Source organism: Chlamydotis macqueenii, chromosome 14 (assembly GCF_036417535.1).
Source record: "Chlamydotis macqueenii isolate bChlMac1 chromosome 14, bChlMac1.mat, whole genome shotgun sequence".
Lineage (NCBI taxonomy): Eukaryota > Metazoa > Chordata > Aves > Otidiformes > Otididae > Chlamydotis > Chlamydotis macqueenii.
In genome coordinates, this window is record NC_141569.1 from 9,984,412 (window position 1) to 10,010,848 (window position 26,437).

The 26,437-nt window shown below is 43.6% G+C and overlaps 1 protein-coding gene across 1 annotated transcript in view; it reads left to right on the forward strand.

Annotated features, from left to right (window-relative positions):
• The window catches only part of ERGIC1 (endoplasmic reticulum-golgi intermediate compartment 1), a 62,376-nt gene that overhangs the window by 24,182 nt on the left and 11,757 nt on the right, over positions 1–26,437 (forward strand). Inside the window, exons 3-8 of the mRNA XM_086758874.1 lie at positions 5,855–5,927; positions 16,055–16,149; positions 16,787–16,911; positions 19,453–19,557; positions 24,361–24,421; positions 25,609–25,709. Coding sequence (XP_086615000.1) covers positions 5,855–5,927; positions 16,055–16,149; positions 16,787–16,911; positions 19,453–19,557; positions 24,361–24,421; positions 25,609–25,709 — 560 coding nt within the window. The remainder of the gene's footprint in view (positions 1–5,854; positions 5,928–16,054; positions 16,150–16,786; positions 16,912–19,452; positions 19,558–24,360; positions 24,422–25,608; positions 25,710–26,437) is intronic.

A 26,437-nucleotide genomic window follows, 5' to 3' on the forward strand; every position in this document is an offset into this window, starting at 1 on the left:
ATTGAACAGTGACTTCCTTTGATCATGTAGCTGTGCTCCATTCGTCCGTTCTTGTAGATGGGTCAGTAGCCTTGTATGTCATTGCTGACGCAAGTGATGTCATATCCCTTGGTGACAGCAGGCATCAAATAGAACTGAGTCAGTAGCAGTGAATCAGTGGACACAAAGGAAAGCCCTTTGTGAGCTAAAGAAACTCCTCACTCCTTACTGTGAGGACAGTCAAAGACTGGAACAGGTTGCCCAAGGTGGTGTGGAGTCTCCATGCTTGGAGGTACTCAAAACGACTAGACCTGGCTCTGAACAACCTGCCTTAGCTGACCCTGCTTTGAGCAGGGGAGTTGGACGTGATGCTCTCCAGAGGTTCCTGCCAGCCTCAACTGTTCTGTGCTTCTGTGAAGATAGCACGTTACTCTAAATATTTACTTTCAGATCATCCTTGTCCTCCATGTTCTCCTGACCGCTGAATTACTTGTATGTTGACTCCCTTTTAGGTTTACTGAAACTGGGAACAAAGGGCTTGAATAAAATTGTTTGCTAATTTAGAGGCGTATGAGACTTAATGTTTTGAAAGAACACTTTGAACTTGTTAGTGATCCTACCTTCTCCTCTGTTTTGGAAACTAAGAGTTCCCACACTGTAACTGGGCTCCCTTTGAGAATTTGTCTTGTTATGAATCACCTGCAAAAGAGTATGTTTTAGAAACAAAAAAAAAACCATCAAAGGCCATCCAGTGTTAGACTTTCTGATCTGCAGTAAACAGCTCAAGTGATAAGTCTGTTATGGGAAGGCTTGAAGGCTATGACTCTTACTTAAAATTATTAGCTGACTTATTTCTCTCTATTGTTATTTGCAACTTCTCAGGCTTTGATTTTCTTCTCTAACTGGTTCTCCTTCTTTTTGTCAGAGCGTTTTTAGACAGGCTGATAGAAGCTTTTAAACCACATAGACAGCCCACAAACTGTGGTGGCTTTGCATGTGAGGATCTTGTGTGCAGCTTTCCTAATGGGCTTTCTGTCTGACCAAGCCTGTGACTTGTAATTTGAAAACCAGTAATCTTGCGTGTTTTATGAGGCCGTGAATGAGACCAGTCCATTGCCATGCCAGTTTGAAACCTGGGAAGGTTACATGATTCCATGATAAATGCTTTAGGGAAGTCAGCTTGTAATAACACTGGGGGCTTGAGGGTAGGGAAAGGTTCTGCCTCTCAAAAAATCTTTTTGAGTCTAGTAAATATGTGAAACGACTATGACTGCAACTGTATTTTGGCTTTCTTTAGGTCCTCCAAGATTTAAGAGCAGAAATAAAAAGCCTGTAGTAGCCAACTATCCCACGTGATTTCTGCTGAAACTTTAGTTCAGTGTAAGTTCTGGTGCTGAAGGCTTTCTGGAATAGGAGTGGATTTACTGCAGGATTCCTACAGTTGCTTTTGGATTGTAAAAAGACCTTTTTTTGAAAAGTTTGAGGTTTATTAGGGAAGAAGGAATAGATCAGGTTACAGAAGAAAAGAGATGGAAAGTACCAGCTCTGCTTCTGACCATCAGGGCTAAAGTGGCCAACTCCGCTAGGAAAGAAGCAGCTCAAGGAGAGTAAGTGTGAGGGTATTTTGGCAGAGAAGAACAGACAATCTCGAACACAAGCAAGTTTAGAAGCCAACTGGAGGGTTATTGAGGCTTTCTCTTATGTATGGGTTTGTAATTTCAAAAGTTGCGATGAACATGGCGTAGGAGATATTTCAGATCTGTGTAGCGACCCTTCCGACTTCTAAAACTTAGTAGGAATGAAGGAACCAAGACCAGTCTGCTCCAAGTTACTGGAGTGAAGCTTATGTAGAACAACATACCCATTTCTGTGGACTTCTCTGAAAAGTGTGCAGAAGTTACTTGTTCCTTTTTCTCAATAAAAATGTCTCCTTTCAGGCAGCATTGTGATCCCTGTGCCACTCAGCCAGTCATGCCATTGTTGCCCCTCTTCCACCAGATGCTTGTGCCAGCCTTTGGAGGCCTTCCCACCCCTGCGTAGCCTGTCTGTGATGCCAGCACACGGCCATTCTGACAGACCTGACTAACGTGGTGACAACTTGGCCATGTTTGGGTATGTGGGCAGCAGCAGCACATGCCCTGGCCGGCTGACAGTTGGCATCTGGCTGGACAGGAGCAGTCTTAGTTTTTGAGAGAGGGACCTGCAGCTCAGACAGCTGCTGTAGCAATCCTGCTATTTAACAGTCAGTGTGGATGCATAGTTTTCATGCACATGTTGTAGGCACACATGGTAATGTTATCCAGAAATACTCTATTGGAGGCTGGAGTTTTAAATACACATCAGGAAATATCAAAGTTATGATTCACATGGCATCTGTAACAAGACCCGTTCCTTGCACTTCATAGCAGTTTGCTCCATTGAACAATAAATTCTACTAATTTTATGCCTTAATATAGACATGGATCCATGTTCTCAGTCCTTATGATGCATTAAACGCTTTGCGTTTCTTTCATTTCTTGTGGGGTGGGGAGGAAGAGTCAGGAATGTACATAGATGGGGTATGTATCAGAAGGGGTATGTACAAAAAGGTTAGGTTGTCAGAGCTAGTGTAGGAAAAAAATGCTTAGGAGAATTTCACAAGCTTTTGGGATTACTGGTTAGCAAAGAGCAGTGTGTTCCAGTGTGTCTGACACCAGCAATCTTTGATATATTGATCATATTGTCATATTCGAATTTTAAGAAACCTGTCTTAGATGGTCCTTCGAACTCTGTGGGAACGTCACCGTGCTCTTGTAGTTAAGCTAAGCTTTATGTATTAATTGTTGTATTCTGTCTGATCCTAGCCTTTAATCTACTTTTCCAAATATAATACAGTTGTCAAATGTGGGTGCCAGGAACTGCACATTTGCATGGAAGCATGCAAAGACCTTCACTACGAAATAAGTAGCTGAAGCACTGTGTGTGTAAATTCTTATGCTGGGAACATTGTATATGCCTGCAGCTCCGTGCTAAGGAGAGGAGCTCGTGTTCTGTGTCTGAAAAAAATGTTGAGAGATAGTTTAATGCGTAAAACTTTCACATAAGTCTTGTGTCAAAGACACGTTTCTGCCCTGAAAATGTGTGTCTACAAGAAGAGTTTAACACAAGAGCAGCCATGCTAGCTAGGTCCATGCAAATACTCATGTAGCCTAGTATCCACTTGCCAGGAGTGGTCAGCAGCAGATGCCTGAGAAAGAACATGAGGACGGGTTAAACACATCGCCAGGCTTCAGTCAGTTGGCAGTTCTGAACTTCTTGAGTTAGAGGTGGTTCCTTTGTGTTTAGTAGCCCTCAATGGATTTCTTCTTCACAGGGTATCTGATCTGTTTTTGAAATCTAATAGACTTCTTTTATTTAAGCATCCCCAACATCCATAGTCAAGAATTTTCAGAATTTAGTTAGGCGTTCTGTAAAGGAAAACCTCCTCTTGTTTTTAACCTGCACTTTCCCTCCCATTCCCATACTGGAAAAGACAGTGAGTTGTTGTTCCCCATTCATCTCCTTCAGGATGCTCATGATTTTATATACCCCTCTCATGTCCACCCTCAGTATTGTCTTTTACAGGTTGAAAAATGACTACGCGGTTTGAAGGCTAGCTAAAGCGTTGAGGAGCTCTGAAAGCCAGTTCCTGCCAAGTATTTCAGAGCATTCTTGTAGGGTTTTGTAGGTATAGATTAGTGGAATTTTACTGTACTGTATTTCGTAAGTATTGTTACAAGCCTTCACTGCAAGAGCTGAATTGGACTTGAGGGAGAAAATAGTTTGTATACTGTAAATAGAGAAGATAATTTGATAATGTAAATGGCAGAGAAGAAAGCAGAAAAATTGGAAGAGAAGGAAAGCTCCAGGGGAGAGCTTGCAGTTAGTAGTACCGGGCTTACATAGAAGTGCTGGAGAACAGAGAGGTCTAGCTGATGCTGTGGAAAGCCTTTACAGGATGATAACAAGCAGAGAGGAATATGGGAAGCAATTAAAGAAGAAAGGGTTGTGTCTATGTGAAACACTCTCCCCTGCATATTGCCAAAGATCAGAGATCTTGTGTCTCTGCTATTCAGTGATTAACAGTAAGAAACACTGGATCAACTAGTCTTGTGCCTAAGTTGCTTTTTTTTTGTGTGCTCTTATGTAGGTGTATATGTTTTCATAAGGATTTGCTGCTGTGCTTTAAGTACAGCTGCATGATGCACCGTGCCAGTGGCTCAGCTGGGTTACAGCAGTGGTGGTGTTCTGTGTCTTGACAGCCAAGACTTGGAAGCAGCTGTGTGACCATCTGAGATTTCTCTTTAGAAGCTAACATCCCCTCTTGCTTCCCATTTTCCTGCTGGTCTTTTACTTTGTGTTTCCCTTTTCTCTCTTTCTTTATCCTAGCTAATGGATTTTTTTGGCATCTCTTATAATCCCTTGCACTTTTCAGAGGGTCAGTAAATTAATCCACCTTTGAAGTGACTCTGATGAGGAAGGGGAAGCAACGCATTTCTCTTTCCTCAGAACTATAAACTGACTAATCTGAAGAATGAGACACAAGGCTTTAGGTCACTCAAAGGTCTGTCTTGGTATTTGCCTTAAGTACCTCCTCTTTCCTTCCCTTGTCTCTCACATTCTCTCCCAAGGACATTTGGACATACGCAACGGTATGATAAAATTGCTCCCCAGTCAGTTGTTACTTGAGCTTCCTGAAGGAATGGCTATTCAGGCTGTATAGGTCATGTGGAATAAAGTTGAGGAACAGGGTTTTTTCTTTAATATGTCTCAATCCTAATTAGTGGCTATGGTTAAATGGTCATTTTCAAAGAGTACTTGGTCATTGCAACTCTGCTGGGATTGAGGAGTGAGCCAGATTGTACTCCTGGTGTTGCAGCCCTAGAATAGCATGCCATTTCCTCATTTACGCTCATCTAGTGATCCATGGTGAACTTATGTATTTTATTTAATACAAATACACATCACAGCCCTGTCTCCTTGAGTTGGCGCATCCTTGTCTACTCCAGTCATCCCTGCTCAGTAGGATTTACAACTGTCCTTCCTTCCAGCCCCTCCTGTGTGGGTCAATGACTCGTCACTGCTGTGTGAATGTCGCTGTACGATGTTTTGAATAGTTGCCTGATGAAGAGTAACCAGTAATGTGCCAGTTACTTTGGGTTCCCTCCTTTTAACTCTAGGTTCGCATTCATAGAAAAGATATGGGACTTGTTGTCCCGCTACTTTGCAGTTTCTTCACTGGGAATTTTCCCTATCTGAAGAGTCAGTGTATAGGCAAATTGAGAAATTAGAGAAGTATTAGGCATTGGCTAGACTAATCCGTTATCGCCATGTCTCTGCTGTACCAGCTCTATCTAGTGGGTTGTGCAGGCTGTGAGATGACTTATGCCTGGAGCTTAACAAAGAACCAAAATGTCTCCTAATCCACAAAACACTGTGTAGCTGACTGTATGATTTTGAAGCAAGGAGATGCTGATTCTTTTTCCCTTCTGGAGGTTTTAGTAGTAATAAAATTACATTTGGAGCAAGGGCTTCAAAGAAATCATACTGTCAAGCAGCTTTGTCAAGAAGGAGGGAGAGCTGACTCTCAGAGAAACATTGTGTGCTGGAGATGGAGAACGTAAGAGCTGTGGGGAAATGGAAACCATGATGGAAGAGGTGGCCCATGAATTAAGATAGCCAGCAGGATGTTGGGGATTGGCATGCCACTGAAGTCACTGCTCTGATGGCCCCGTCTGGGTCACTGTCTCTAAAGAGTGTCCAGGTGGCATATCCATGGGGGGAATAATATGCCAGTGTGAAAACAGCTTGTTAGAAATATGAGACTAACCTTTTCCTCTCCTTACCTCTTTTCCAGTCTCTGTCTGCTGCTGTCTCTTCATACTGTTTCTCTTCCTGTCTGAGCTCACCGGATTCATAGCCACTGAAATGTAAGTAAAAATCATGTTTTCTGTTGTTTCAATGTATGTGTGTATATGATTCTTTACAACTTTACCCTGTTATCTTGAATAAATACGCCTGTAATTTCACTAGGTCAGTTAGTTGCCTAATGGTTTTTTGATTCCTTTTGGTTGGGTCTAAATTCTCAGTCATTCATTCAGCTTGACTGAAGTATGCTAGGCAAACTTGGTTCTGAAATACTTCTGATAGAGAAAACTGTTCCAGCTACATACTGCATTTCTCTGTTGTGGATATTTTTCATGTGACCACAGATCACATCAAAAGCCTCTGACCCTTTTCCGTTCTCTGGTGGTCAGGTGTAAGGCAGTGTGAGTGCTAAGAAGATCAATGCCAGTCAGTTGCAGTTTCCCTGTTCCTCCTTAGGCTGTGGATTTCTTGTTGTCATCTGAGATTTTTTTCCCCTCTCCTCCTGAATAGGCGCTTTCCTCTGTGCTTGTTTCATTCAAAGGGATTCTCAAAAATTGGTGTATTTTTCATCAGTGGTACTGCATGTTTGAATGTGTGGTGCCTGCTGGCTGAATCTGTGTGGTCTGTGCTGAGACTGTGGGGTCCCATTGCAGATATGGTGGGATCTCTGGCAAGACGTTTTCTTTTCCCCTCATTTCCCTGTGGATAAAATGGATGTCACACTCTGCCAGTCTTCACTGAGTGTTTTTGGAGGTGCTTTTTTGGAAAATGAATTGCATAAAATACAAATAATTCTTAGTTTAATGTTAATAATACCTTTTTTAAAATGTCAGACCTGAATCTCTGATACATGCTGATAGCTTTACTCATGTGTGAGTTTTATCTTTTCTTCTCACCTTTTGAGCCTTACTTGGAAACTTAGTTGACAGATTTTGTGCCTGAAGATGACTTGTCCCAGGTAACCTCTTTGGGATTTTTCTTTGAGCAAGATGGAAATGCTTTAAAAAATTGCTTGAAGAAAAGTATTTTAGTTAATCAGATTTTTTTTTTCCCTATTCTCATGCTCCTCCTGCCTTGAAGAAAACTTTTCTTAGTAACCATTAACACAGGTGCCTTTGTTTTGGGTTCTAGGAAACATTCTCCATCATCCCGCTGATGTAGCAGTGAGCTCACTAGGCTATGATGCACAGTTCCTGGATAGTTAGGAAGGGTGGAACTTCTGTCAGACTTATGTGATGATCCAGATAGCAACAGATGTCACTGCTGAGCAAAAAACCTCTGAAACGTGTTGGGCTCGTGTGCCGTATTTCAATTGACCATGCTTTACGTGGCTTCTGATAGCCATGTGGCTTTTTCATTGTTTTTGTGCAGCTCTGACTTTATTCAGGAATATCATTTCAAGAAGAATTTTAACCTTGGGTAATGTTTAACTTTAAAACAGTAGCATAATCTAGCTGTAGCTAATTTTTAATGCCCATTGCGTATTTACTTCAGAGATGGTATCTTAGGTTTCTTACTCACTCACTGTTCCTTTGAATTCAGTTCCATGCATTTGCTCGCGAAACGCTAGGGTCACCTTATCAACCCACTTCTCTCAGGAGCTGAGTTTTCTTGGTTTACTTGTTTTAAAAAACAGAGAACAACTAGACAAACTGCTTCAAGTAAAATAGTACTTTTTTTTTTTGCTCTCCTCATAGATCTCCTTCTCTCATGTGGTTTTCTTTTTTCTTTTAGTTAATGCTTTACCAGAGGAATTAGTAATATGTACCTAATTTTGATCCTATTATTTAAGTGCACATGCCTTTATGTAGTGGTAGTTTCCTGACTAGAGATTTCTTTCTGAACAACAGAATCGTGTGATTCTCTGAGGCCTCTTCGTGCTTTTTTCTTAACAAGATGATGCATTTTCCACAAAGATACTAGAGGTGCTCTAAGTTCCTGAACGCTCAGCTGACAAGTTTCTCATTAAAACCTCAGAGAGATGGTAAACTGCCTTTCCTAGCAGGAACTGCATGGGGAAAGAGGTGTTTGTAAGCAATAAAGCAGTAAAATTTTAGAGAGGATGTCATGGAAGAGACTGAGACAAATGAATTCAGGAAACTGATTCGTCATGGACCGTCCAATACAATAGTTCACAGAATATGGAAACCTCCTTCTGATCAGTTATAGGTCATCAAAATCTCTCTTTATGGGAACAGATCACCCACAGCATTGTGAATAGGCTGCCCCTGTAACAGCGGAAATACTTCAGAAAGTCACATAACAAAATGCTTCCTAGTTCAGCAGCTTCTAAACTAGAAGCAAACTGGGTTTTTTTTCCATTTCTTACTCATTGCTTTCTCTTCTGGGAAACCTAGTACTTTAAGGGTATTCAGAGATGTTGCTAACCTCTTGTGCATCCCTTCCAAGTGTGTGTTACTGGCAGTGCATTGCGAGGCAGTGTAGTCTCATCATTCGAAATAAGGGTACAGAAATGTGGAGCTCTACGTGGTCTGGAACAGTGTGAGAACCCTGTGCCACCATTTAAACTGGGTGGCAGCAAATGACAGGGGAGATGTTACCTCATAAAGATATTTTGAGCCTTGTTTCCCCATGAATCGACTACTTTTGAAGATACAGAAGATTCTTTATGTGCAAACTGTTCAGTTCCCATCAGCTTTTTATTAGGAGTCTCCTACAAAAGATGTCTCTCCCAGCTTGAAGTTTCCTGGTGTCAGCCAGGATCTGAATGATCGACTGGAGTGTGCATTTGCATGGGGTGCGCTTTCCTGCTTTGCCGGTGCCAGCTGTACTGTGAGACTGCATCGTTCTTTCTCCTCTTGTGTAACATTTCCTTTAAAGCAGTCATATGCTTGACAAAAGCTGGATTGCGTGGGGATGGCTGCACATTTTTGATGGCAAGATGAAATCAGGAACACTTGGCCTGGTGCCTTACATCAGAGATGTACCAGGTTCGCTGATGTGGACTCATGCTTACCTCATAGCCCTCTTCTGTCAAGTAATTGTGCGTGGTGTGTGTGCATTGACAGCCTGCTTCAGGGTAAGTAAGCAGCGACCTCACCAGCAGTGGTACCCACAGGATTGTGTTGCTCTCACCAATGGAAGGTTTCTTTGGTATCTGCATCTAAAGTGAGAGGTTGGTGTGGTTTGTTGAACTCGTGCTGTAACATGAGAAAATAAGGTCTGCTCTGCACCACGCTAACCCCTAATACTTGCTAGCTTCTGCCCACTGTTGGACTTTCTTCTGCGTTCATATGACTGTACATTTCTTCTGTATTCATAAATTCCTGATATTACTAGAAATCTCAGTTTGGTCACTCTTGCCCAACTTCAAAGCTGTTTTTCCTTGACCAGCCCATTGTCTTAGCGTTTATAGTCTCAGCTGCTGAAGACTTGTCTGGGTGGCAGAAGGCCAAGAAATGACACCCTCATCTTGAGGACAGCAGTCATAACACTAAAACCAAACAGATTATCTGTGTAGGGAAGACAACGTGCATCACAGTAGCTGTGTCGTAACTCGTGTGGGCATTTCTAATGAGCACTAAGATTGCGTCTGTGCACGGGAGCTTACTTCAGTTAGGAAGCCAAACTAAGACGCTGCGCGTTACAGCGGACGTGCAGGAAGTTCGTGTGGCATAGGTAACGCACTATAAATGCACATCCTATTTTGCTGCTGGCTGGCTTCCTGCGTAGACGAGCTCCGAGTAGGGTAGAAAACTCCTAGTTTCTCATCTTCTAGATTTATTGTGTGACTCTAATAGGCAGTCTTCTGAGCAGCCATGAGGGAAATCAAAGCTTGGTTTTTTGGTGGGGCTACATCCTTTTCTGGAAAAGCACAGTGAAGGTCTGGTGAGGGCAGAGGCTTTTCTTTCTTTGCTCAGCCATTGTTGCAGTTAAGAGGAGGATGAGTTTAACTCTGGAAATCAAGGATCTTCTTGATTTTTTAATTTTATTTTATTTTTCTTTTTTTTTTTCCTGTCTGGACTGAGAGTGACTGAAGACTTAGTCCAAAACAAGATTAACGTCTTCAGTTCTGTAAGACAGATAAAGAAAAGGAGGTCCATGCTGCGTGTTTGAACCTCTGCAAAATTGACAGCATCAAACACGGTTGTCCCACTGAGCAAAATACTAAAATGGCTGAAGAAATGAAACTAAAGTGTTAAAGGTGTCTGGTATTTCCTGGGCAGGATCAGTAGTAGGTTGAGAGTTGAGAGTAGGCTGAGCACTAGAAATTGCTTGGCATACCTTTAGCAGCCTTCCTCATTCATCGTGCTGTTATGTTGCAAATCAAGGACGTAGAAATCGCCTATCTCTTTTCTAATTAACTCAGATCAGCGCTAGAAGTTAATGGCTGGCAAGATGATAATCTTGCAGTTTTATCACTGTAATTAGGTCATGAATTATGTTCTGTAGGATCAATAAGAGTTTTCCAAGTATTCCATCATTAAGGAGGAAATATGTAATTAACTAATCTGGTCTGCCTTGCACTGGCAGCCAGGGGAAGGGGTAGGTGGGTATGAATGTGATAGTTGTGGGATGAATGTAGCTGCTCAACAATAATTAATCTACCGCAGCACGCTGTAGAAAGCAACAGACTATTTTTGACAGTGTTTTCTTTTTATTTCTTTTTTATTAAATGTAGTAATAGGTAAAGAATAGTCTGAAGTGACAAGTTTGCCACTTGGAATGCTGTTCCCCCCAGAAGGCAACTAATTACTTAAGCAGAATATCTGTAATAAAAATATTGCCATTGCATAAAAGCGTAAATCATGAGCAGTGTCCAAATGATTTGTTCATTAAGGTGACCAGACCATTCACTGAGGACACATGCTTGCTTTAATCTTTATGAAAAATACCTTGGCCAGTCTATGAACGTCACACAGCCCAGCTCCTATGCCGTTACATGCAGTGTAACTTGGCTGTTCGTGCAGGCTGTCAGGTACCCCAACTGTGGAGGGAAGCAAAACGCCAGGATCTTCTGAGACCAACGCTGCTTGTTCATCTGGGTTTCATTTGCATGCCCAAGACTGATCCTGCAGTGAAGCAGAATTGTTACATACCTGCCTTCAGAGTTTTTTATTGTCCCTTAGCTCTCCAAGGTACGTAGAATGTGTCCTGTGGCTCTTGGCCCATGAAAATTTCTCCTAATAACCTGCAGGGTCAAGCTGCACCTGCTTTAAGCGTCAGAATATGATCCTGGTGCAACATGAGTTCCTTCTGCTGAAAACTGTAACCTCAGAGCATAAGCTATCTGCACAGGAGCACAATGCGGCAACACACATCTTCGGACACTGAGCTGGAGTTGCAACTCCACCTCCACCAGCTCATCCAGTTGAGGCAGAGGAAATGCTGGAACAAAACCAGACCAGCGCAGGGAGTACAGCCTGGTAGTCAGACGGGAATGGGAGCTGTAATCCTGCTCTGGCTGCGGACTGACCTTGAGACAGACACTTTTCTGTAGAAGGATGTAATACTTAGCTGCCTACCTCTCAGGGGTGCTAAGAAGCTTAATTAATGTTTGCGTAGTAACTTGGAGATTACCTAATAAAAGGTGTTATATATTTGTGAAGTGTTGTTATGCCATTTGTCCTAATGTACGTGTGTGGGTTAGCAGGAAGCGGAAGGTCGTGTCGTGATGTCATTTGCAATTTCTGATTCAAAACTACGTTGACGTCTTTCAAACTCTTCTTCTTCCTGCCTCCTGGAGAACTGTCATTCCTTCCTTTGTAGGACAGTGTGTTTTCTGTGCTTCACAGATGAGCCAAGACCTAATCTGGGACAAAGACCTTCACAATGAAGAACTGGTTGAGATTCAGAGCATAGAAGGAAGATTACAAATGGCAGAGCAATAGACTTATGCAGAATTTATTACACAGTAGAGAATTTGCTGACCTGCTTGTTGTTTCTTCACAGAAATTGAGAAGAAGATGGGTTGTTTGGGTCTTCTCTGGGCTGGCACAACTGAAAAGATGGTAGTGCAGGAATCTCAGCTTCGGATTGTTGTGTTTCTGGAAGGTGATCAATTAGAGCTGAAATGGCAAGTAGAGCCAAGAGAGCTCACTTGAGAAAGTTTTTTGAGAAGCTTTGGGCTCCCTCAAGAAAGAATAATTATTTTCCCGCTTAGGCTTAGGGTCCTGGAAACCAGAGTGTGCCTCCTGGGAGTTGGAGGACAAGGTAAAAGGCAGCTTGCTGGAGTAAATGGTTGTATTTTCTGTATGGCTGATGACTGGGGAGGAGGGTGCCTGGTTGTTTTCTGTGAAAGAGGGAGAAAAAAGGCTAAAACTTGAAGGAGAGATGAGAACGGAGGACAAGGAAGATGTGTCTCGGGAGCACCCAGGCAGCATGTGAAGCTCTGAAAGGTCGATGCAGTGCGTTTGCACGTGTATTCAAAGGGCTGCAGGCTCTTCAGCTGTTGAAGTGCTGGAATGCTGAAGTTAGCGGCCAGGGCTGCTGGGTGGAAGTAAGTTACTCGGGAAGTTTTGTTTCTTGGGGAACCAAAGCTGTTGTGTCATAAATCTAAGTCCTAAAGCATGGGAAACGGGTCTGACTTTCTTTGGATAAAATCTTAGAGAAATGCTGAGCCCTCTTGCTGCTATTTTCCCATTTCATTCTCTCTTGCGTGCCATTTGCATGATCAAAGAGTCCCTCCAACTTTTTCTGTGTAATGCTGCAAGCTTGTAAGCAAATGGGATAAGCAACTGAGAAGCTCAGCAGCACCGCTCAGGAATGTGAAGTATTTTGAAGTGGCTCTTTCTAGAAGTGAAACAGATTCTTTCTGAGAGTATGACGGCTCCTGCTGTGTGGAGAAACTTTCCTCCCTTTCCTTGAATCAGTGGTGGGAGACCCCATGGGGGGAGAGGTCCACCTCTCACCTGTCCTATTGCCCTCATTGTACTTGCATAGCGCTGCACCTCATCCCTGCTTTATTGTGCCACTTTTATTCAAATAATCCTTAACAGCAACCAGTAAAATACCAACTTCTTTGTGCTTAGGGTCTTCGGAGGAGGTACGTGCCGTCCTTGGAGTCACAATACAACCCTATACGCTACGTCTTTAAACAGCTGTAGAAGCGGTTGCGTTTACAGTGTCCTTCTGCCTGACCTCAGGTTTTATTTCCCTGGTGACCGTCCTAGATTCACTGTTAAACACTGTTACTCCTGGGACGCTTTGTGTTCCAGGAGGGACAGCTATAAATTAGAGCCGACTTCATTTCTTCCACTGGAGACGTTATCCCTTCAAGGAGAGTTGCTAGAGGTGGTAAATAGTGCTTTTCCAAACATCCCAGGATTGTCCGATTAAATAATAGGAAGGCTGTGAACAATTTGGCTTCTTGGCCCTGGGGAGGAGGACAGCAAGGGAGGCACGAGTGCCCGTTCTCTGCTGGCTCAGTCCAGACTTAGGTGGTGGTGGTTTACGGGGAGATCCTGGAAGGAGCAACCTTGACCCTGGAAGTTTGCTTTAGATGTGAGGTTTCTGGAATGTACTTTGGGAGTGAAATTTCCAGTTTGTTGAATATGATGGCACTTCTTCTGAGGTTTGCTGCAGCAAGCGTACCCTGTGGCACGTTATCATTGTGCCCTTTGTTCCCCATAGTCAGAGGGAACCTCAGTAACGGAGCCAGTCAGCACAAAGGGTGCAGTTTGGAGCCCCTGATAAGAAACTTTGCTGGGTTTCTTAGCTTGGGCACTGTGCAAGAGCTGATGCTGCCAGAGGGAGGCGGTGGCAGAGCTGGGAGGCAGAAGCAGGGTTCAGCAGGCAGGGTGCTCCATGAAAGGCGGCTCTGCAGGTCCAAGGGAGGGGAAGGAAGGACAGACTGTCATGAGCTGTCAGATGTCTAAGGAGTGATAGATAGGGTTATGAAATTGGGAACATGAGTAGGAGAGTGGCAGGGGGCTACTAGGTGAGGAGGAGGAGGAGGAAGTGGCCATGAGTCTCACCCAAGAGACAGGTTGAGAACCATTGGTCCAGTGACCGGAGTGCGGGACAGGAAACCAGTTTCCTTCATCTGCAACTCATGAGCTGTGTGACGTGGACAGACTGTCCTACTTCTCTTTGCCTCAGTGATCCAGTCTGCAACCGAGTGACCTCACCACTTGCCTTCCTATGTAAGAGCTTCCACAGGCTCCCTGTGCACAGTTTATCCTTTGACTTCTACCAGCAACTGCTCCTCACTGGCTTGTCACTGAAAGGCTTGTGCGCCTTTGCGTACAGACCACACCTGACCAGCAGGTTCAGAACTGGAAATCAGCAAATACAAGTATTGACCTTCCTAGAGCTTTCCTCCAAAGAGCGGGGATGTTCAGCTGCGCTGCTGAACCTGATGCGCTTCTCTCTCTCTGCCAGCCCTGGTGCAAATGATCCTTTTTTTGCCGGTAATATCAAGTTGCCCGTGGCACCGGCTGGGCATGCCCCACATCTCAAATGGCAGAGAGCTGGGAAGAAGCCAGGTGCTGTTACGAAACAGGTTGGCTGGCAACTGGGATCTTGATGGGAGGACTCAAGAAGCACAGAAAGGTGCATAGCTTTGGGGGATTAATGCCTGTCCTGGCTGGAGCTGCTCCTCACAACCGTATTTGGACATATGACTTAATCCCGATCGCTACCCAATCTGCCAGTAATAAACACGTAGAAGATTTAATGCATTCCACCCGGGAGAAGAGGGCTCAGCCAAGAAGCTTCTAACTAGGTCACTGATGAGCAATCTTTCCCCTCCCTCTGTGTCATTTTTATTAATCACTTGAAAAATACATTGAGTAATGATTGCAAGCAACTTGTCAAGTCAATTAAAACCAGAGAAAGGTAGGGCTCTGAAGCTGAAGACAAATGCTGTGCTGGTTTTAAATGAGTGTCTGTAAACCCCACTGACCTGTGAGTAATTACCTCAAAAAAAATTGGCAGCTGTGTGTTTCTCAGTGTGAAGGATTGTTTCTTCTGAATCCACAGGGCAAACAGTTCATTATGGTCCAGAGATGTATCACCAGAGCAAAATCACTTCGAATCTGTCTTGTAGCTGCCCTTAGTCTGGTTTGTCTGTTAGCGTATAGACATCTCGGCAAGGGCTTGTCAAAGGATTTCACGCACTTTGAGCATTAAATAAAAATAATACAGAGCCCTTAACTAGGGAAGGAAGTTTATTTTGTGTAGCTTGAACACAAGTTCCCATGGCTTTATAATCTGTCCAGCTGGAAGACAAATTGTCAAATCTTCTAATTTGATGAGGCTGAACAGCGTTGGACTTAGAGGGAGAGAGGTACTCTCGCCACCTTGTCGCTTCGGTGTGGCAGGTTTCCCTGGAGCGGATTCTCTAGGACTGTTCAGCTAATTTGGCTGTGCTTGCATTGGGTTTTTTTGGTTTATATTTTACATGTCAGATGGATTGTATGTGTGCCAACAATAAATATTTATACTCTTGTATTCCTTTTACTCTGTATCTGTGTTTTGTCTTTGTGAAATACGTGCCAGCACCGTGGGTGCTGTGAAACAACATTACTCCTTGGGAGACTGGTGCATAGTGTGTTAGATCCTGCTGTCCAGGATGTTTCATCCCATCTGTTCCTGGCTCAGCTCCTCTTCTCCTCAATTTTAGTCATCACTTTTGGTTACCATTCATAGATTGAAATGAGAATATTAAGGAGGGAGTCACAGGTATGCCATGCTGCCTTCTCTTGCCGCTGCTCTGTCAACTGGGTGGCAATAACAAATGACAATTAGTTACACAAATAAGCTTTCCTGTGCAATAATTGACAGCAGCCTTTATGAAGCAAATAGAAGAGCACATGCTTCCCTTTTTCCTAAAAGGAGTAATAGCCCAGGTCCGCAGAGGGCTAGCACACACTAGCCTCCCACCTCTTCAACATCAGGTTCTTGTTTTCTGTCACCTCTGGAAACTCAGGTGAGGGAAAGGGGCATGAAGCATAAGTTGGAGAAGGAGTTTTCTTTTCTGCTGGTGCAAGGGACTTGTTTAAAGCCTCCTGCACTTGCCAAGCAAGAGGTAAAATTAAATCATAATTTGTTCCCATGCAGTTGTGGTGGACTTTGCCTGTTCTTTATCTTGTCACTCTGTTGCAGCTGTCGCACAGTCAAACCCCCTGCTTCAAAGTCTCCTTTTTCCCTTCCCATGCAAACTGTTGTTTTTTTCCTGGGGAAGGGAGCTGTGTGCATGAACCCACCTTTGTTTTCTGTCCCCCAGAGTTAATGAGCTCTACGTGGATGACCCAGACAAAGACAGTGGAGGTAAAATAGAAGTGAATCTGAACATCAGTTTGCCAAACCTGCATTGTGAATGTGAGTACCTTTTTTCACTTACCAGTTTTTCTTTGTATTTTTAGTAATACTTGAAATGGGGCCCAAACTGGTACAGTGGCCCTTCTTCTGTAATAGGATAGATAGACAGCCTTTGCAAATACCCCACCACTTTCTGTTCCAGGCCAGGACACCTGTTTTCTTGGACCCTGTGCTCACTCTGCAGCCCATATTAGTGGCTGACCTCCCCTCGCTCTCCGCTTTCTCAATCTTGTTTCCTTTTTTCATAGTGACCTTTTTGTCTCTGAGAGCAAGAAACTTCCCAAGTTTCATTCATAACTCTGAATGCACCAGCTAGTTGTTGGCTTTTCACAAATCACTTGCCTTGTCCACCTGAAGTTTTTCTATTTGTGTAATTGAGATTGCAATCAGCTGGCAGGGTATGGGAGGTATATTTGTGTCAAACTGGCAGTCTGAAAGGTTTGGTTACAAAGTTCTTTCTGAAGAGCTGTTATAACAATTAATATTTGACAAATGACGTTACTAGCACAGTTTAGTCAAATGTCAGGAAAAAAGATGTGAATTTTTTCCCAGTAAAAGCAGTACATGCTTTTCCTATGCAACCTTCCTGTTAGTTCTTTTGGTTTTATTTTTGTCTTCTCCCCTCTCACCCATGCAGTAGTTGGACTAGACATCCAGGATGAAATGGGAAGGCACGAGGTGGGTCATATTGACAACTCGATGAAGATACCTCTCAATAATGGGGATGGCTGCAGGTTTGAGGGGCATTTCAGCATCAACAAGGTGAGTAGGAATGACAGTAGGTGAGTGTGTGCTGGCTGGGGAAATGCTAGCAAGATCCATTTGTAAAATCACGTGAAAGTCTGTGTGTTAGTGTTTCTCTTGTAGAGCGTACGTTCATGTCCCTGATCAGTGGTAACGCTGAGTCTCTTGGTGCTGCAGAACGGTGTGGACAGAGGTGGCTGTGTAGTTAGACCCACAGAGAATGTGTTAGATCAGGCTTTTTCTTCATTCTCCAAACCAGGTATTCCAGATAGTATTGCCTAACAGCAGAGAGCAGCTCTGTGTTGTGGCCTCAGTGCTGTCTCTTTCAGTGCAACAGCCTAATGTTTAGGGGATGTATGAACTCCCTACAAACCCTGAATGGCTTCTGTGTTTACTCCTCACAACTTCTGCACCTCCAAAATGTGACTCACTGTGCAGAGGTCTTTGGCGATGTCTCTATCCAAGTGCTCTTTTGCTCCAAGAGCCGTAGAATGGCAGGAATGTTCCCTACTAGAGGGTGCCAGCATAACAGAAGCAGCTCCGTACTGAGATGTTTGGAATACATGCACGCGGCCTCTGCGCATGCTTTGTTGGGATGTTCTGCTTCTGTCTCAAAGAATGAAAACCCAGGCCTGGAGGAGGCTCCTCACTGGGATGGGTGTGTTCAAAATTGAATAATCTTGCTATGTAATGCTGGAGATGACTAGCTGGGGTGGGGGAGGCAGTGGTGGGGCCCACTGATGTCCTGAGAAGGGCACACCCTTTTTTTCACGCCTCCTCATGTACCACAGGCTACAAAATCCTACTTCCTTCTTTTCCTCCCAGGTCATATTAAATCGCATCTAAAAATAACAGGCAGAACCTCTTACTGATTCTGTGGCATGGAAAGGATTAGGGACTTTAAAAAAGGACGTTTCTTTCTTCGCCACTAAGCCACCAAGATTACTGGCAGCTGATAGTCCAAAAACTGGGAAAGGGCTTCTTGAAAGGTAGTTCTTGTTCTGTTAATTCCCAAAGCAAAGACCTGAAATACTTGGGGTTTTGTGTGCTAGATGTGGTGTGTTCTGCTCACGAAAGCAAGTCAAAAGGGAATTGCTGTATATGGCAGTGAGAAGCTCCGTTCACTGCTTCTTCTGCGAGAGGCCACTAATTGCGTTGTTTCTTATAGTGGCTGGGACTGCTGTCAGAGGTAGGGGACCTGACCCAGGACTTCTGGCTCTGAAAACCTGAACCTCTCATGTATGAGCCCATAGCAGAAATTGTACAGGCTTCTAGATGAGCTGGTGTCTGGAGTGGGACATGGCCAGGCTTTGAAACTTGGCTAACACTTGGATATTATTCTCAGACCTGAAGAGGGGAGGACAAGGTAACAGTGAGATGGTTGTGTGTACTTCTTACTGCAGAGTCTGCCACCCTGTTTACTGAGCTCGTGTATGACACAGCTTGTGTCCACACCTGAAAATGTTCCCAGGAGTGCACTGCTGTTCCTCAAGTCATTTAAATTGGCTTTCCTGAAAGCACATGGAACCAGCATGTGGCCTCCCGTGGCCCTGCTGGTAAGGTGTCTCTGCAGAGAGCACAATGGGCACGGGTTGTATAAGTATCCTCCCACTCTTGTCTTAGGCCACATCAGATTGCTTCTCGTTGTTGCCAAAGAGTTTGCAAATCGAGGCTGCTTAATTTCCTAACCTTTTCTTGCTAGGAAAAAATTCTTGCACCCTCTGTAACAGTAATCGAGCTGAATCTGCTGGAAGGCTTCACAGAGTAGGGCTAGTGACCTGAAATTGTGCATGCTAGAGTGATCCCGTCAGAATGACACCAGTGCTCATTTTTTTTTCTTGGAACGCAGTCCTTAAGTGAAATCTGTATTTTTCAGAACTTTATATTTCCCTTCGTTTAAAACATTAAAACCAGAAAATCTTGTACTTGGAAGGGCTATTGCCAGGGCTGGAAGCTGAAGAGCTAGCTTAGCTTATATAGGAAGCCCCATGGTATTTGGCAGGGGTTTTTTTTCTCTTTTTGTATAAAACTCATTCTTACACACAATCTCCTCAAAAGCAAGGTTGCTCATGAGTGGTACTACAATAATAAGAATATATCTACAGCTTTCCTGGGTCATTCTGCAGCAGTGAGCCCATTTACAAATGCAAGATGTGGGAGTGAAACCTTAAGCAACTGTTTGTTGCTTGTCAGAGACATGAATCTTATTTTAATGGGGATGAAAGACATAGCCTTAAGTGTTAGGAATCCCTAAAGTTGGGAGTGATCCACTCATCACCTCCGAGGCAGCAGCAGTAGCGACGTGAGGGTGCCAGACTCTTGGGCTGCGGGCGGTAACCGATCTCTGCTCCGTACGCAGTATGGTGGTGTTGGTCGAGTGCAGGAAGGTATTTCAGAGCCTTCCTCTGACATGCCAGAGGTTGTCCACTGCTAAGTAGATACAGCCTGGCTGTATGGATCCAGGCATATTTTGCTTCGTATCACAGAGCCTAGCAATGCCTTGAGGGATAAAATGTGAAATCCTGTCTTCCTTGTCTTGACTAACTTGACTCATTTTAGGTCCCTGGTAACTTTCATGTGTCAACGCACAGTGCCACTGCGCAGCCTCAGAATCCTGACATGACTCATGTCATCCACAAGCTCTCATTTGGGGACAAGTTACAGGTGAGTTCTCTTCCCTGAAAATTCCCTAGCTCTAGGGGAATTAATGCAATGAGTGTGCCTTTAATATTAGACACTTTGGTTTTATGGAAGGGCCATGTACAAGGTGGGGAGAACATAAGAAAGGGACTGCCTGGGTAAGCAAGCCTATCCCTTGCATTCATGCAATCAATGGAGACACAGTCCAGAAAAGTTCACAAACTGTTTACATGCCACCGCTTCAGGAAGGAGCAGTGTTCGGTCATACAGTAATTTTGCTGTTTTCATCTGAAACTGAAAGTGCTTTTGAAGGGTTACGTAGCTGTCTTCCTGCAGTGAGTAGAAATGAGGATTCATGGCTTTGCAAAATCCTATGCACCACTGTTTTCGGGATTGATACAGCAAACAAGTCTGAACTGCCTTCGCAGGGGAGCAGTCAGTGTACTAAGGGAAGATGTGTGCTTGCTACTGTTTTTACCATGGCACCAGTCAAGTTCTTTTTAATTCACTTCACTGTACTTGTATAGCAGACACCTATTAGTCAAATTTGTTCTGTGGAACACAAGTTAGGCTTAGAGCTGCCAGTTCCCTGCTGGGAAGAAGCTGAACATGTGCACTTGCCCTGTGGATAGAGTTTCACCAGGTGTTGCAAGTTATGTAATAATTCCTGATTTCTCAATAAGGACAGATTACAGCACTTCTCTAGCCTACTTTCAAGGAGCTACCATCATAGGTGGGAGTTATATATGTGCACACCCAGTTTGCGACTCACCCTAAACATTGCTTACCCATAGTCTCTCTGTAATCTTCTTTCCTCGGCACAGACGTCTCATTAGTCTGCTTCTTGTACACCCACTTCCAAAACCCTTTTTCATGCTAACAAGTCTAAGCGTTGCTTTGTAGTCTCCTGACTCTGCTCCCGGCTTCTTTTAGGAAATATCTTGTGTGGGAACGCTGAAATATTAGCATATAAATAAGCTTGGCTTAATGTCTGTAAAGCACTCTGAGATTATGAAAAATATTAGGTAAGTGCTAATAGGGAGTTCTGCCGTTTGCGTGGGAAATCAGTGCTCTAAGGTAAGGTTCCCATTGTTTTATCATGGAGTCTTTGAGTAAGGGAGCTGAAGTGCGAATCAGCATGAATGAGATGAGAAGCCTGGACAGCTGAGGGCAAAGGAGCAAGTGTCTTTAGTTCTGGTGGTGAGAAACCTGTCTAGCAAACATGTAGTTCGCTCCTGATTTGGACAGGTTCTGATTAGTATTTTCAGAGCTCAAAATAACTACTTATCATCTCCATACACAAAAAAATGAGCATGTAGATGCTGCTGATTCTGTAGGCAAACATGAGTTCAACAGCACAAATTGAAGGAGGATCAGGAAAGATGGGGAGAAGCTGTTCAGTAGGGCCTGTTGGGATAGAACAAGGGGTAATGGGTTTAAATTAGAAGGAGGTAGGTTTAGATTAGATATGAGAAAAAAAATTTTTACAATGAGAGTTGTAGAGCACTGGAACAGGTTGCCCAGAGAGGTGGTGGAGGCCCCATCCCTGGAATCGTTCAAGGCCAGGCTGGATGGGGCTCTGAGCAACCTGATCTAGTCAGGGATGTCCCTGCTTCTTGCAGGGGGGTTGGACTAGATGACCGTTGAAGGTCCCTTCCAACTCTAACTATTCTATGATTCTATGATTCTATGATATGTTCACTAACCTTGTGCTACCAAGACTCAGCAAGCAGTGTAGAGAGCCAGCAAATACGGAGAGATTTAAGTCTCTCTAGATACACTTTTGAATACTTTGGGTTGTTTCTACCTGCTTTGATATAATATATGCTTATGTCTTAAAGGGGGTGGGGAGCTTCTCCTTCGCTTGTGTCATGTGCTGGGAGTTAGTTCTCTGTAGGTTGTTACCAGCCCAGCCAGAATGATGCACTAAGGTACCTGCTGTGTTCTCTGGAAAAACCAGTCTGTTTGAAACAGAGATTGAAATCTCGTCAGCATTGAATGAGCTTCAATTCTTCAACAGTAGTTCATGCAAAGTAGTGGCAGACTTTTTGTAGATTTCTGCGTCGTGTAGATGAGATGAAAATTCAACCCTATGAAATTCTTGCATGTCAGGTAGCGTAGTAAAGAAAGAGATGTGGAAAGTAGACGATTACACATTTTTACTCACAGATTCTCTTCAGTGCTAGATCATGGTGTTGAATAATCCTAGTTTTAACCTTTGTTGAGAGGTCTTGTCTTCCCTTGATGGTCGCAAGGTTAGAAGTTATTTTAGCCTCTTGTTGGACTTTACCTGAGTTATATATCCAGTTGTATGTCTTTGCATGTGTTTGTAGAGGTTAAAGCCTAGGGTGTTCAGGGTCAGGGCAAGCATGTTTTTGAGGTCCATGTTGCAGGAGAGTAAAGTGTTGACACTGTTAAACCACTGAGTAGCCTCCTGTGCCACGAGTCCAAGCACTAGATTGGGCCTTGGTAGTGCAGCACAGTGCTGAGAACGTCTGGCTAAACAGGCTTGCTTAAGTTCTCTGTTGCAAAGCATTTTTGTTACTGTGGCCAAAAGCTTACTGCTTGTTGAAGTCCCTCCAGGTACTTAACAAGGTACAAACAAGTATGTTCCTCCAAGGAACACACCTGTGCACTTTGTAGAACAGAGATTAATTAGCAATCTATGGACAGCAAGTATTGTAATGGGAGTCCAGAATATTCTGCAAGGAAAATCATGGTGAAACATCAGACTAGGAGTTACAAATGCCATTCATGTTGCAAACTGTTGGACCAGTTGGAGAAGGTCCTGGACCAGTTGGAGAAGGTCCAGAGGAGGGCCACGAAGATGATAAGAGGGCTGGAGGACTTCTCCTGTGAGGACAGGCTGAGAGAGTTGGGGCTGTTCAGCCTGGAGAAGAGGAGGTTCTGGGGAGACCTGATAGCGGTCTTCCAGTACCTCAAGGGGGCTACAGGAAAGATGGGGAGAGGCTGTTCAGTAGGGCCTGTTCTGATAGGACAAGGGGTAATGGTTTTAAAATAGAGGGAGGTAGATTTAGATTGGATATTAGAAAAATATTTTTTACAATGCGAGTTGTAGAACACTGGAACAGGTTGCCCAGAGAGGTGGTGGAAACCCCATCCCTGGAAACGTTCAAGGCCAGGCTGGATGAGGCTCTGAGCAACCTGATCTGGTTGGAAATGTCCCTGCTTCTTGCAGGGGAGTTGGACTAGATGACCTTTGAAGGTCCCTTCCAACTCTAACCATTCTATGATTCTATGAAAGACAAGAGAGGCAGATGCACCAAAGGACCTGGTGGCACAGAAACAAGCAGTTGTGGAGATGTCCGGTGTCTTTGTCTGTTGGAAGCCATGATAACTCGCAGCTTTGCAAACTCGCTGTGTAGGGAGATGCAGAGCAGACAACTTTTACATTTAAACAGAAGTGTGGATGCCTGGGAGCCAAGGACAGGAGCACAAGTCCTCAGGTACCTCACAGGATGGATACAGTTGTTTGCTGTATCCACTCAAATATTTACTGTTAGAGGGTTTGAAGTGGACCTTAAAGTCTCTGGCCTAGATATGCTATAAGAGACTGACTTCTCAGTTGTATCGAGAATGGAACATAATACTGTAGCCCAGTTCAGGGACTTCTCTTTATTCATATTCTTTCTGCAATGAGTAAAGAATATGTACAGTCTGCATGCGCAGTTCAGAAATGGTTGCTGTTGTGTAAAATATTTGGAATGCCAGCAGACTGCAAAGCACTGTAGAATATTCAGCTGTTGCTTTTGCTCTGTACTTGTTACCAGCACCTTGTTAGTTGAACTTGCTGATTATTTTGTCTCTCTAGAATTTCCTTTCTCAGGAGAGAAGGGGGTTCAGTTGCTGCTTCCTCCAGACCATCATCCAGCCCGTAGCATTCAGAACAGGGAAACAGCCATTAGGATGAGACAAACGCATCCACATACTATGAGTTGTCGAGAAGGGTCTGGGAGGGAGATTGCATTGCCCTGTTAATGAGGTGAAACTCTCACACCCATGACCAAATACCTCTTCCAAACTCTTCTTCTCTGTTGTCTGGCTTAAGGTCAGGAGTTTCTAGGTTATGGAGTTATTTATCTCTTCTGTACAGCTTACTGTACATGATGTGAATGATGCGACCTCTAATGTACAGCTGTTGCTGTGGGGTTTTCCCTGTTGAGAGAGTTCAGAAATTGATTATTCTGGTGATCATCAGAATGCAGATCATAGTATATGGAAGGCATGGGATGGAAATCCTGTTATTCTGGGCAAACAGATACTCGCATGCCTGGGACCAGCTGCAGGAAAAGCTGAATGGATGGCAGTGTTGGCATGTGTCCTTCCCATCTCCAAGGGCATAGTGTGCATGGTGTGAAAGCTGGGCTAATGAGTTAAAGCTGTACAAGCCCAACTGCTCTGACATGACCTTCCTTTACAGAAGAACTCTTGAGTTTTAACCTGAGTATGACTCCTATTTATTTCCCTTTCAGCCTGATAAATTAATTTCACAGTTAACTGTGCAAAGCTCTTAGGAAATATCTCACAGTGACATTTCACAACTGGCCTCTTCCAGCTGCAATTCCTTTAGCTTTGGAGTGGTTTTGGAGTTTCGTTTTGTAAGATGTTGTGAAATCAACTTTCTTACTTGGAATCTATCTCTGTGGTGATGGTCACTGAAAGATATTTCAAGTCATCTTTTACTGGGTTGAGGCTTTGTTTTTGTAAAGGTTGAATCAGGCAGATCTCCTTGTTATGGGATAGGAAAGCAAAGATCAAGAGTACCAAGCCAGAGCATAGTTTCTTCATACACCTTTTGCTTTCCAGGTCCATAACGTTCATGGAGCGTTCAATGCCTTGGAGGGAGCAGACAAACTCAGCTCAAATCGTATGTATTCTTGGTGATTACAGGTCTTAGCCACTCTCTGCAGGAGGGAAAACAGGGCCATTCATGCAACACTGGTGTACTCAGAAGTCTTTAATTTGCCTCTTTAACCAAAATGATCCAATCAGATATTGCTGACTGACATTTCCATTTTCTTCTGTACCATACAGAATGCGTAGCCCAAAAGATCCCTTGTAGCTCTTCTGCAACCTGGACATTGTCTCCGGCTCTGTTATGACCAACTCAGAATTACTGAGTTTTTTATCCATATCCCATTCCTACAGCTTCCCTTTCCTGCTGTCACCACTGCCAGAACTTTGTCTTGTTCTTGTGTTGCAAGTTAGCTCTTGCCTTAGGTCCTACCCTGTGGCTGGAAGGATAGCCATTTTCGTTGCCCCTTTTTATGACCAGCAACACAACAAGGAATTTCCAGTGCATGCAACAATCCAGCATAGTTTTTCTCCTTCAGGTGTTTAGGCTCCCGCAGGATATCAGTCTTGTCCACTTCTTGGAACAAAATTTCTATGGCTGTTCCTGAAGCTAGACAATTGTGGGGTTTTTTTGTTTTGGTTTTGTTTTTCTCCAGGAGCCAAATGTCATTGTGGTACACTTGGCCAAAGGATCCTGCAGAGAAATAGTTTAGAATTCTGTTTTAGAACTGTTTCAGCAGACACAAAAAATGGCACAAGCCATTTAAATAATGAAAAAAAAAAATTGTTAAGCAGCTGTTGGAGAAGGAAGAAAAGAAAGAAGGAAAGAAAGATGGGTGCACAAGAAATGGGACTACACAGGTTGTGCTGCCTGAGCTTTTTCTGTCAAAAGAAACCCAGTGAGCTGCAGCTCTAACCTTAGTTCTTGATTTAACAGGACAGGTTTTTGTGATGCTGGTCAGTCTTATCATTTATGGTTGCAAGCAGTTAGGAAGGTTCAAGTGACCCAAACTCATCTCCATGGGTTGTAATACTACAGAAGTCTTAGAGTGGTGGGCAGGTTCTAGCGTCATCCAACTACCTTGCAAAGTTTTGTACAAAGGACGTAAATGTAGGATGTGAAATTGTCACTTTGTCACAGAACCTGAGATAAGGAGGAGGGAGATACCTTTTCTGTGACTTACTTGTTTTAGTTGATTGTTGTGTAGGCGTGATTCCTTTTTCTGGATGCTAAAATATACTTTCCTTTCCTGACCACAGCTCTTGCATCTCACGATTACATATTGAAGATAGTCCCAACGGTGTACGAAGACATGAGCGGCAAGCAGCGGTACTCATACCAATATACTGTAGCAAATAAGGTAAAGAAGCAGGTAGTTCTCAGAGAAGCTCCTCATTGCAGCCCAGTGGATGCATGGAGGATCTTCAGTCATCATTCCTCCTCCCTCTTGCTCCTCTGCTCTGCAGCCGTGTACATTTGTTTGTAGGTGAGCAGTAGCCTCTACCGGGAGAAGAAGGAACTGAAGCTCTTCAGAGTGGGGCTTCTTGTTGATCTTGATGCTGGCATTTACCAGGGTTGGGATTCTGTGGGCTTGTCAGAGCAGGTGGTGATACTGTTTTAATTCTAGAGGAAGGTATTCTTACTCCTGACTTTCTCATATCTCAGTTTAATTGATCTGGATTTCTGTAAATTGTGTGGAAGGCTTTTACATGCTGCAGAGCTCTTGTGATTTGTGTCAAGATGCATCTGGATGGAAACTGCAATCCAACTGAACATACAAAACAGCACTTAAAAGTGGTTCTAGTAATAAAACAGTCTCAATTGTGATGGATGGATCAGACAAATAAGCAGAGTTTTTAGCTTTTTACAAATGTTGATTTCAGATATTAAGCCACTGAACTTGCATCAGCAAATATGTACTGGTTGACTATTTCCCAGTGCCTACTTTATTATAGTGGATTATGATAGTTATTGTAGCTTTATATTTCTTTAATTAATTTACATTAAATGTGAAGATATTTGTATTCTAATAATACAATGTCTTGAACTTAAAAAAAAAAACAAACCCTATTTACTTTTTAAGGTAAA